Below are 12631 nucleotides of genomic sequence, written 5' to 3'. Positions count from 1 at the left end.
AAATGAGGCCAAACTGATCATTCTAGAGCTATACAGTCCTAAGCATATGCAACTTTGAAAGCATACACATAGCAAGTAACTGAGCCGATATCAATTCCAAGTAATACATAACATCAAATTGTATCGTGCTATAAGGCATCACACGACTCAGGCAGTTGTATCATATGATTCCTAAAGATATCCTTAACCCTAGTCTAGCATGCAGTTCACATATCAATCATACTAATCACAATACATAAGTATGGGTAACTTAGGAAACACTTACTTGAGCTCGGCTGATTGCACGCATTGCACTCTCTTCTTTCTTAAAATAATATTTTTCAAAAAATTTAGTTCCTTTTTCTTTTGAAAAGATTATCATTTCCTCAATTTGAGTTCTGACACACCCGAAAGTGTGCATGAATCCCTCAAACCAACGCTCTAATACCAACTTGTAACAACCCAAAAACTAGAATAAAATTTTTCATTTTAAATAACACAAAAGTTACAGTCATCACATTGTTCCAAAACCAACCAATAATCATAATGTCAAATCATCAGAGTATTATATCATAACGTGGAAAAATAGTAAGGAGTGAATGTTGCGTCATCAAGTCAGGCCCTTCCCTTTAGTACCGGAAGTACCTAAAACCACAAATATAAACCGTAAGCAAAATCTTAGTGAGTTTTACAATCATAACACATACATAAAACATATAAGTGTCATGGGTTACCCCCATGGTCTTTTTCATGCAATATTGAAGGCCAAACCCCGGTCTTACATATGAGTGCCATAGGTTATCCCCATGATCTTTCCTTGTGATGTCGGGGGCCAAATCCCGGTCTTACACACAAGTGCCAAGGGCAAACCCATGTTCTTCCATACAAATATCACAAAAATCAACAACATTCCACATAATAAGAAATGGGCCGACATTGGTGACTTCGACCCATGAACATGGTGAGAAAATTCACATCAACTGCTGAAATCCCAGACAACGCTTAGGCTGCTAGACTGGATAAATTCCCGTTCTAACTAAACAATAAAGTCCCAAAACAATTGGGTCAAAATTCGGACTAAGACTTACAACACATGACTAATGTCCAAAGTGAGATGGGCCAAACTAGACCTCAAGCCCAATAAAATCCTAGGCCCAAACCCAAGGATCCAGTAAGGCCCAAAAAGAGTCCATTAGCTAAAGTAACCCATCAGAAAAACGTCTAAGGCCCAACCCTAACAAGCAAGCGCATCAATTTGGGCCCAAAACACAAGTCAATCTGATCTGGGCTATATGCTCGGCGTACACAATGGTACACGCAGCGTACAAGGCCGAAGCGAAAAGTCGCGACTAGGGAGGCAATACGCATGGTGTACGCGGCCCCCATACAAACCATGCATAACGTCTTAAAGCCTTAAGAGCAAGAGACTAAAACTAAGATTTGGACCCATTAAGACCATTAAGGCCATATTCGATCACTTATCTTAGTGCCAACATTTGATTCGAATCTTGTAGAATGAAGGAATAGTTGATCATTGAATTCATGACTCTATTCATACGATATCTTGTAGAACAAAGGAATAGTTGATCACTTATCTTAGCGCCAACATTTGATTCGAATCAGTGTTCGGCGGTGGCTTTGGAAAGCACTCTTTTCTGTTTAGTTAAAGGTTATCCTTGCAATTGTAGTTATAGACTTATCTAAGTTAGAGACTACTGGATTAAGGTGTCTAAGCTCATAACTAAATTGGTATATTCTTGTAATTACATGCAAAGTCCTTTTTAGGCTGCCCTCATGAACAGAAATAACTAGAAATGATATTAGGAGAGAGATGTATAGTTTATTATATTATTATATGATTAAAAAACTAATTGGAAATTATGGGATAATGATTTGTTAATATATTATGTGATTAATATATTAATTAGAAATAGATAGTTGATTTGTTGATTTATTATGTGATTATTAAATTAATATGAGATCAATTGTTAAATAATTGATTTTTAATTTATATGATTAATAAATTAATGTGAAATAAATTAGAATTTATTAATTATTAATCATAATTAATCTGGAATTAATTTGGGATTAATTAGAATTAATTAAAGGTGCAAGGGTTGAATTGTAATTTTTCAATAGTTGAACAAAAGAAGCAATTCTAGAACCCTCCATGGTATGGATGATTTTGGAGGGTTTCCTCGGGTTTTTGGAAGCCTTGGTTATATATAAGACTTAATATTAGAACTAGGATTAAATATATTATTTAATCAATTCAAATCTTACTTTACTTGCAAGCTACCTAAACTAGAAATAGGACCCATTGGCTTGCAAATTTCGTTCACCACATTACCTATAAGCGTAGGGACGAACTTTTCCTCACATGTTCTTTCTCATCCTCATTCTAGGGTTTCTAGTTTTGGGTGTTAACCATTAGAGGCATCAACCTTTTGATGCTAGCTTTCCAAGACCAACAAACACAAGGGATTGAAGTGATTTGTTTACTACAACAACTCAAATGTATGTAACCCTAATCCTATGTATATTTCGATTATAATAGGTTTCCCTTAGGGTTCTTGATGTTCGTAGTTTATTGCTATAAATTAGAGAAAACATAGATTCTTTATAGGTTACATGTGAACTTAAGGGTTAATATTTTGGCTTCATATATATTTTAATAACGTATAAAACCCTTTAGATTTAAGTATTGGAACAACCTGTACTTGGAAAGTACTTCATGGATCAAGTCACAAGTAATTCCAAGATGATAATATCTTTTATTATTCAAACTGAGATGCGTATAGGGTTTTGTTTGTGAAATCTATTGTATATAACTGGTAGCCATACAGGGTATGTCCATGTATGATGACTAGTAGACAAAAAATATGTAGTCAAAGTTTATTTGTTCCATCAGCCATAACAAGAGACACGATACCCCCCCCCCCCCCCCCCCTCCGGAATGATTTGGTGCTAACATCGAATGAGCCATTAACTATTAGTAACATTTCTAAATAATAACATGAGTCATTTTGGGTTTCCCTCATGACACAAATGAGAAATCAAAAGAAATATAATTAAGGAGAAAATAAGTTTATTAATTTATTATGTTTAATAGATTAATCAGAAACTATTTTGGAATTAATTAATTTAAGGGGTTGAATACTAATTAGTTAAAAGATTGAATAACTGGAATATTCCATAACACTTTAGGGAATAAAGGAAAATCGAAATCTCCATCCCACATTAGACGAGAGATGATTTTGAAATTATCTTCATCCCACATAGGATGGAAGATGAAACCTAGCTAGGGCTTTAAGGCTATAAATCGGGTGCTAAGAGTTTCATTCCTCTTTTCACCTTGGCTTGAATTTTCGTCAACTTCTTTCCTTTCTCTCCATGAGACAAATTTCTTAACCCTTCCCATATTTTATAGTAATTTGACCCTCTCTTAGTTTTCATTTAGTTTCATATTTGGAGTTTTTGATGTGATTCCATTTGGGGGATTCTCCGTTGTTACCTCTCATCCAAGCAACATGGTTGGATCAAGAAGGTTCAAGAAGATCAAGATCAAGCTACATGAGAGGTTAGTAATTCTGTCTTTCTTAAGAAGATATTAAAGTTTTATAAGTAGGTTAGTAATTCTGTCTTTCTTTGGTCATGGGCGTCTCCGCCATATGGTTTTGAAGCAATGAGTTTGTGCCATGTACTGAAGAGGATGAGGCAGAGTGTAAAACAAGTGTATATGATTTTATATGATTAAATGTTGAATTGGCTTTTTGTATGGTATGTTGCTTCAAAACTATATATGTATGTATGGTCAAATCATTATGTATCTCATTAGGCTCTCCAGCCTAACGCCTTATTTTGATATGTGTCTCAGGTGTAGAGTAGTAGGTGTCTAATAGTGTATTGAGGAGTGCTTGGAACGTACTTACCTTATCTTTTGGATATTAGATATAAGATGTTGGGTGTTAAAATAACGAGCGGAACAACGAGAGGGAAATGATAGTGATGTGTACGAGTGGTTTTATGTTTGGTAGATGTTTTTGTACAACAAATAACTTTAATATTATTTTTTTGTTTTAGTTTATGCGTTTTTATAAAGTTGTCGTTTTCTGCATTTTTGAATGTATTTTTTGCATTTAAAACATTTTCCGGTGTTGGAAAAAATAATATTTTAAATATTTGAAAAAAACTAGAAATAATGACACTATATTAAGAACGATTCGGTAACGGCGGCATATCACTGATAAAATCAATATGACGGACATTTTTAAATATTAAGGGCTACATTTGTCGCCCCTGTTAACCTCAAATCTTGTATTGTCATGGCTCAACCTTTGACCTAAGAAGGGTTGTTGTTTACAATACCATAGAGGCATAGAACAAACCCCCACATCATATTAACAATACAGAATAGAGTTATAGCTCTAAAAGACTTGCATAATGTGAATTTGGGAGATGATAAGCATGTAGATGAGAAATGGGAAAATGGCCCCTACACCTTTTAATCTCTTTATCAATTCTTGACCCTACCCTCCCACAAATGACATTGCATATTCAATACGATTGGATGGTAGCACCAAAGCCATGGCATATGTAGCCTTTACTTTTGTTGGTGTTTCTAGTTGGCTTCTTATACTAAAATGGTAATTTTTAACAAGTCCTTGGTTGAATAATTTCAACCAAAAGATTTGATGATTATGTACACTTGTTTTGCCTTTTCAAGCATGTAAATAAATAATATTTTTTATCGTTTATGTCATGTGTCTTTAAGATAATATTTTAAATTTTTTTTGGATTAACTTATTTTCTTTTTAGGAATGTCTAGTGTTAATTTACATACGCCCAAAGTATAAAATGTCTATTAACGAATCCTGTTAGCTCGCTTTAGGCCATTTAAGTCTTGAAAACGCATAAATAGCATACTTAAACTCATGCAAGTCAAGAAACACATAAATAACATAGAAACTCAGTAAACATGTGGCTTTGACCTAGTGGTATTCATGGATTTTTTATTTTTATTTTTTGTGTGGTAAGTTCAAATCTCTTTAAAGATAATTAGCGTCGGTTTTTAATAGTTTACAAAAAGCATACAAACGTATTTCATCGGTGTTTTTTTATATACCTTGCATAATTATAATTATAGTAATGTTATATGATCTTAAATATCCTCTTAACAACACTATACCAATTTTTTTGAAGATGTTTCAGGTTAAAATTGCATGTAGCCATATAATATATTTAAAAAATTAACAAGTAGTCATGTAATTTAGTTAAATATCACACATGAAGCCAGAAATTGTAATATTTACGAGACACGTGAAGTACTTAGATTCTCAATTAAGTAACTAAAGTTCACAAGCTTTGAGTTTATAACGGCTTACATTTTTTTTATTTTTTATTTGGTGAGAGAGAGGGGGTGTTATTCAGTTTAATTAATATTTTATAAATTATACATAAATAACAAAAAATAAAATACATATATAAAAGCCATTTTATATAAGTTAGAAACCAACCTCACAAAAAATTAAAATAAAACCATATGGATCGAACTTCGAAGCCAAGAAAAAATCGAAGATGATCTCACAAAAAATTAAAATAAAACCATATGGATCGAACTTCGAAGCCAAGAAAAAATCGAAGATGATCTTATAACTTTTTGTAAACTACAAGGATAATTTATGTAATTTAGTCTAAAAATACTTATATTGTTTTTAATGACTTTTACTATCTATATTTATCCCATCTATGTCGCTGACAATTCTTTCCTCCCCATCTCTCTCCTCCACTGTGCAGTTGCCAGTGTAAACTGCAGGACCAAGTATATAAACAGAATCTCCCCCACCTTTCATACTTGTTCTTCCTCTCAAAATTCACACAAACTTATTTCAAACATTTTTTTTTTTTGGAAAATAAAAACCAAGAAAAATGGGAAGATCGCCGTGCTGTGATAAGGTGGGGTTGAAGAAAGGACCATGGACTCCTGAAGAAGATGAGAAGCTCTTGGCTTACATTCAAGAACATGGTCATGGAAGCTGGAGAGCTTTGCCTTCAAAAGCTGGTACGTATGAACTAATAATTATCTCATATTCTTTTATGAATTAATTAATCATTGAAATTATAACAGAAACTGTGTTCTTGCTTATGATATTCAAGAAAATTACACATACTACAGGGCTGCAAAGATGTGGGAAAAGTTGCAGGTTGAGGTGGATAAACTATCTTAGACCTGATATAAAGAGAGGAAAATTCACTCTTCAAGAAGAACAGACCATAATTCAGCTTCATGCTCTGTTGGGTAACAGGTAATTTTATTTTTATTTAATTTAAACCATTTTTTTAAGACATTGAAAAAACAGAACTTGATCTTGAAATTCAATTATATTTCATTTTAAGTTATAATCTTTCAAACTTATTTTTCTTTTTGTTCCAAAAAGAATCTTACCCTAAACTTAATTAAAAAATTATTCCCTTGATATTTTTGTTACTAAAAGATATTTTTTTAATGCCATAAGAAAAAAAAATATAAACACAATTTAACTTTTTGTATCATAATCTTGTGTGGTTTTACAAGATATATATATATATATATATATATATATATATATATATATATATATATATATATATATATATATGGTATATAGAAGCCAAATTTTGGTACATTGATCTTGCAATTATGTTTTGATGTTTCTTAGGAATATGATTTGTTTGTTTCAATTTTCTTCAATTCTATATGTCGTGTGTTTTTGTAATACGTACAAAGATGTTTTATGTTTTGGTTTGATTGTCTTTTTTTAAGATGGTCGGCCATTGCCACTCACTTATCAAAAAGAACGGATAATGAAATCAAGAATTACTGGAATACCCATCTCAAAAAACGGCTGATAAAAATGGGGATTGATCCTGTTAGCCACAAGCCCAAAAACGATACCCTTTTGTCCAACGATGGTCATTTCAAGAGCACAGCTAATTTGAGCCACATGGCTCAGTGGGAGAGTGCAAGGCTCGAAGCTGAAGCCAGATTGGTGAAACAATCAAAGGTATGTTCACTCAACTCTACATTTGGGCCACCTTCGAGCTCGATGCACCTTGATATACATAATAATAATAAGGCCTGGAATGGAATTCTTGATAACGGGAATGGAATTGGAGATTCGGAATCATCATCATCCACACTTTCTACCAACAGACTCAAAGATAACCCCACAAGTTTTTACGAGTTAGTTGTTGGGGGTAGCAATAGCAATGAGGACAGTTTACATGAAGAATACGAGGTAGTTCCGGAATACAAAGATGAGAAGAATGGAATGGGTCAAGGAGTTAATGACATGACCATACCTACCATAGATAACACATGGACGACTGAGCCATTGCAATCAAGCAACGATAATGACCAACATGTGCCGAATGGAAATTTCTTGGAACATTTTACGGATCTTTTGTTATGCAGTAAGAACAGCTTCACTGATCGTTGCAGTTTAATAACCAGATCTGACAACAATTCAGATATTGATCTTGTTTGCAATGACAAAAACGATAGACCTACTCATCAAATTATCGATGACTGTTATGAAGACAAGAACAAGATTTATTGGGATAACATTCTTAATATGGCAAATGCTTCACCATCTAATCCTCTTATGTTTTAGGAAAGAATTCCTTTTATGATTGTGCTTGTTTTTTTTATTATAATTTCTTAAGAGGTTAAAGAGTTGTAAAATGTTTGCAAGTGTGTATTGCAATAAACGTGTAGATTTGTAGGGCTTTTTAAAATTTTAACGTGCTTTTGCTTTTTCTGATTATTTTAGACATAAATGATTTAAGAACTTGCTTATTATATAAAAATATAAAAATACAAATGAAAATGACATTATTATTTGGAATTTAATGCCTCTATATATGTGTTGTAGTTATATTTATTTTTCCTCAATCTTCACATGGCTTTCCATAATGTCGTCACATCAAAAATGGACAGTAAAAATAGACATTAATATTTAAAACGACTTGTCAATAAAAATTTCTCATTCTTAATAATAATAATGTATGATTGATATTTAATATGCAAGTAATATAAGTAATGATTCGTTTGCTGATGTAATCACTAGTGACATTATTGCCGTCGAACGATTTCATAGTCTTTGGAATTTGAGGAAATTCAAATTAGTTTATAAAAATGAGACCAATTAATTAGCAAAATTTATCGTTTTGTGGTGAGCTGGGGTGTTTTTTCTTAACCATTCATAATTGTTTAGATATTCAAAATGAAGTTATTATTATTATTATTTATTTATTTATTTTTCAATTTTATGTTTTTTTTTGGTTATTATGATTTGGACAGTTGATTAAAGATCTTATCCGAGTCATTTTCAATTTGTTAGGATTATAGAAAGAAACTTATCAACTAATTCTATAAATATTTGGATGTTATTTAGGGAGTTAGATTTTATTAATAAATATTTGTATTGGATTTCTCTTATTTTGTTCTTTTTGTTCATATTTGTGATTTAGTCTTATTTTTTGGGCTTTATTTGGTATAAAGCACACATATGACTCACTGAAAACGAAGTTGACCAAAATTCTTTCTAGACATGGAAGACATTGAAGGTAGTACAAACAACCTAAGAGGTGGTGGATATCTTGCATGATTGACATAATCGATCTATATGATGCACATGGTCTAGAGATTGAAGGCTACAACGATATATCCAAGAACTCGAGCTCTTGCAACAAGACTCACTAGACGAAGATATTGAATCAGAACAAAGAGTCCAGAACGAAAACTATGAGGAGGTAAATCATTTTCCTAAAATTAGACGAGATCATTGCAAAGGAGGATATCGTAATGATCTGTTGAGGGAAATTGGTTTGAAGGTCGAGATTCCTAAATTCACAGGACATGCTTATCCTCAAAACACTCATTTATAAGTATAACTCTAATGTTTGCCTTAATCCAAACCAATCATATATGATGAGGAGTATGAAGATGAGACACGTCAATTTTGTGGCATCGACTCCATTTATGATACACAACTCGTTTATGACTCTGATGATGTGGATGAAGTTGTTATAGAAAATCCAATATTAGTTTCAAAAGTCTGTCGTTACGAGAACCAATAAATATAATGTAGATACGCATTTTGGATTTTTATAAACATCAATCTTGTCATTCGTCCTGAGGCTACTCAATTAATCAGATGTGAAGAAACTGGTGGGTACATCGATGTGATCTCTAATTATGAATGTTGTCTTGGTACATTCGTAATCATTTTAAAGTGTGGAAATTATTTTCCCTTTGGAAACTATAAGTAAGAGGTATTACAGATGAAGACTTGAGGATTAGTCTTTTTTTTAAAAGATGGATGATGATGTAGGGATATACAAGGTTTGATTCATTTGATGATGTCATCAGCATAAGAATAAAAGTCCGATGACATCATTTCCAAATGTGCCAAATTTATAGTCTTGGAATTTGATGACATTCAGTTAGTTTATAGGAAACAATGTGAATTAGCAAAACTCATCAATTTTCCATGAAGTGAGGTGTCTTTTGACCATTCGAGATTGTTTAGGTAATCAAAATGATGTTTTCTATTTTTACGATTTTATGAATATTTTGTATCTCAATTTATTTTGATAATTGATTAAGGATCTTATCCTAATCAATTTTGATTTTTTAGGATTATGGAAAGAAGTTTGTCTTCTTCTCCTATAAGTATTTCGATTTTATACGTTATTTGGGGAGTTAGACTATTATTAATAAAGATCCATATTGGATTTATCTTATTTTGTTATTTATGTTTCTATTAACCATTCAATCCAATCAACATCAATTATAAAATATCATCAAAGTTTTCTTTGGTTTTACAAGGTCTTATTTTGGCACCATGTGAAACATATTCAAGATCTGACATAAGGTTCTTATTTTAAACATTAACTTATTGCTAAGTACATGCTAGGTCCATAAAAACTATGATGAATTTTTATGCTAGGTCCATAAAAACGATGATGAAATTTGTCCCACAACAGGAAAGCAATTGCATGTGCAACACTTTAAAGACAAGTATTTTGACTCACAATAAGCTTACTTCATCATGTACCATGGCCATGTTTTCAAGCTAACTTCCAATGATATTTCATTGGTTGACTATTCTTGTTGTTGTAAAGTTTGGAAAAAGATAGCGATTAGAACCGAACTCTTAAACTATCAAATTTTTCCTTGAAAAACACTTGAGCAAAGCATCATTTTGAGAAACATACAACATGACGAAAATATATATTTCAAAATTATCTCATGTCTTTTAAATGATGGGTAATATCATAAATAGCAAAACTAGCAAGAAGCTAGAATGAAGAAAGTGCATAAAGATAAGATAATAAATGCATACACAATAAAATCAAATTACAAATGATTAGTACATTCACGGATAAGATTTCAACTCTCATATGTCTTTTAAACAATGGGATACATATCTTCCGTTAGCGGAATTTTCGTATAAGAACAGTTATCACGTCAACATTGATCGACCTCCTTTTGAGATGCTCTACGAGAGGAAATGTAGGACCTTGAATTTTGGGGCGAGGTCGTTCCCGAGTCATGGGGAGTACCGAAGTGGTACTTAAGACTACTTAGATGATCCAGCAGGTCCGGAGCAGGCTCCACACAACTCAGAGTCAGCAGAAGAGCTATGCCGACAAGCGTCGATCGAAATTAGGGTTTCAGATGGGAGATATGGTTCTCCTGAAGGTGTCACCTTGGAAATGTGTCATCCGGTTCACGAAGCGGGGCAAGTTGGGCCCTAGGTACGTTGGTCCGTTCAGGGTTTTCGCTCGGGTAATTCGGGTTGCGTATCAACTGGATCTGCCAGCTGAACTTAGTCAAATCGATACCACCTTTCATGTCTCTCAACTACGAAAGTGTTTAGTGGATGATTCTGCAATTGTGCCTTTGGAGGATATTCAGGTGGACGACCGCCTGAACTACGTTGGAAGGCCAGTGGCAATTCTAGATCGGAAGACAAAAACCTTTAGGAACAAGGTTATACAATTAGTGAAGGTGAAGTGGTTACACTGCAAGGGGTCAGAGTGGACAAGGGAGTCAGAGGAGGAGATAAGGGAGCATTATCCAGGATTATTTGGGGCAGTAGACTTCGAGGACGAAGTCTGAGACAAGTGGGGAGAATTGTAACGCCTGGTTCCTGGTATGTATTTAAACTTATAATTTATTCAATTTTATAGAGCAACTCGACGAGTTGGTGGCTCCGAACTCGCCGTGTTGAAATGATATGGACCGCGTACTTTAAGTGATCCACTCGACGAGTTGTCTGGAAGAAATTAAAGCCTAATTTCGGCGTTTTGCACCCTATTTAAACAACTTAAACCCCACAAGTTGGCCTTATTTCCAGCCTCCATTTTCCTAAACCCTATCCTCGAAACCCTAAGGCACTTTTGAGTGTTTGTGAGTTATTTTGAGTGTTTTTGTGTGTGTTTGAAGACATTGGAAGAAAGGGAAGCTTGGTGATACAAGAAGGAGCTGCTAGATCTCGAATCCTTGCTTCATTTTCAACACTTTTATGGTATAAAGTTCTAACCTTTCTCAATATTTGATTGAATCTCTTTTTGGGGTAGTTTTGAGGCTTTTATCCATGTTTGGGTGATTGGTAGGGTTGAAGGTTGTCCCAAGTGTTATCTCTCCAGATGTATGGTCCTCTTGAGTTGTTATGGCATAAAGGTGCCAACTTTATGGTCCTAAGAGCTCCATGCATCCTTTAAGCTTTTGCTTTGGCCTTTTAGGCTTCATTTGGCCATGCATGTGAGTAAACTTGAAGTCTTTACATGACCTTTTAGCCTTTAAGGTCCAGATCTGTGTTCATGAGCTCTATCTTAAAGATATGGTGGTTTTTAGATTAAGACATAAGCCTTTTAGGATTAGGGTTTAAGCTTAATGACTTTGGGGTGGTTCTTAATGGGTAAAGTTTCTAGATGTATTATCAGTCTAGATCTGGAATATAGGGCTTCAGTTTGAAGAATAGGGGCTTAATGTATTAAGTGGGTTAGCTGATCGAAGAACTCGACGAGTTCTTAAGGGAACTCGGTTAGTTGGGTTGGGTTTGTCCCGATTCTGTTGAAAAATGTGGAACTCGACGAGTTAAATGGAAACTCGGCGAGTTGGATCGAAATATCGCGATTTTGTGCTTAATGGAAACTCGACGAGTTGTGGGATAACTCGACGAGTTGAGTCAACTCAGAGAGTTGACTTTGACTTTCACTTTGACTTCAGCCAAGTTTGACCTTTAAGGGGTTTTGAAATATTGATCGGTATCTAAGGGATTGTTTATTTTTAGGGGTTGAGTACAGTTGTTTATGGGGCCGAGGATTTATCCAGTTATCTTTCAGCATTCGAGGTGACTTTCCTTACCAGGTTTAGCGGGTCGAAGGCACCAAGGCCGACCCATGTTTATATTATGTTGTTAGTATTCTAGTTGTCTCTGTGACTCTTGCATGTGTTGTGTTTATATTTTTTCCCGGGTCAAGGCCCAATGTCGGGCGGAGCCCGATGACCGGACAGGTTCTGATGATCGGGCAAGGCCCAGTGTATGTTTATTGTATGTTTGGTATATGGTATTTTGAGGGGAACCATTAAGCTTTGTGC

The 12631-nt window shown here is 34.0% G+C and overlaps 1 protein-coding gene across 3 annotated transcripts; it reads left to right on the top strand.

Annotated features, from left to right (window-relative positions):
• Nucleotides 1–5720: 5720 nt before the first annotated feature.
• On the top strand, nt 5721–7784 carry LOC111920044 (transcription factor MYB16). Of its 3 annotated transcripts, none has more exons than XM_023915614.2 (3): nt 5721–6040; nt 6155–6284; nt 6782–7784. In XM_023915614.2, the coding sequence occupies exons 1-3, from the start codon at nt 5908–5910 to the stop codon at nt 7629–7631; spliced, it is 1113 nt and encodes a 370-aa protein (XP_023771382.1). In that variant the 5' UTR covers nt 5721–5907; the 3' UTR covers nt 7632–7784. The 3 variants fall into 3 exon arrangements, with proteins under 3 accessions (XP_023771382.1, XP_023771381.1, XP_023771383.1); XM_023915613.3 differs by having other exon boundaries at nt 5729–6040; nt 6107–6284; XM_023915615.3 differs by having other exon boundaries at nt 5905–6040; nt 6136–6284.
• The last annotated feature ends 4847 nt before the right edge of the window (nt 7785–12631 follow it).

Source organism: Lactuca sativa, chromosome 2, assembly GCF_002870075.4.
Source record: "Lactuca sativa cultivar Salinas chromosome 2, Lsat_Salinas_v11, whole genome shotgun sequence".
NCBI classification, from domain to species: domain Eukaryota; kingdom Viridiplantae; phylum Streptophyta; class Magnoliopsida; order Asterales; family Asteraceae; genus Lactuca; species Lactuca sativa.
Note: the sequence above shows the minus strand (reverse complement) of the source record. Positions and strands in the feature narration are given on the sequence as shown.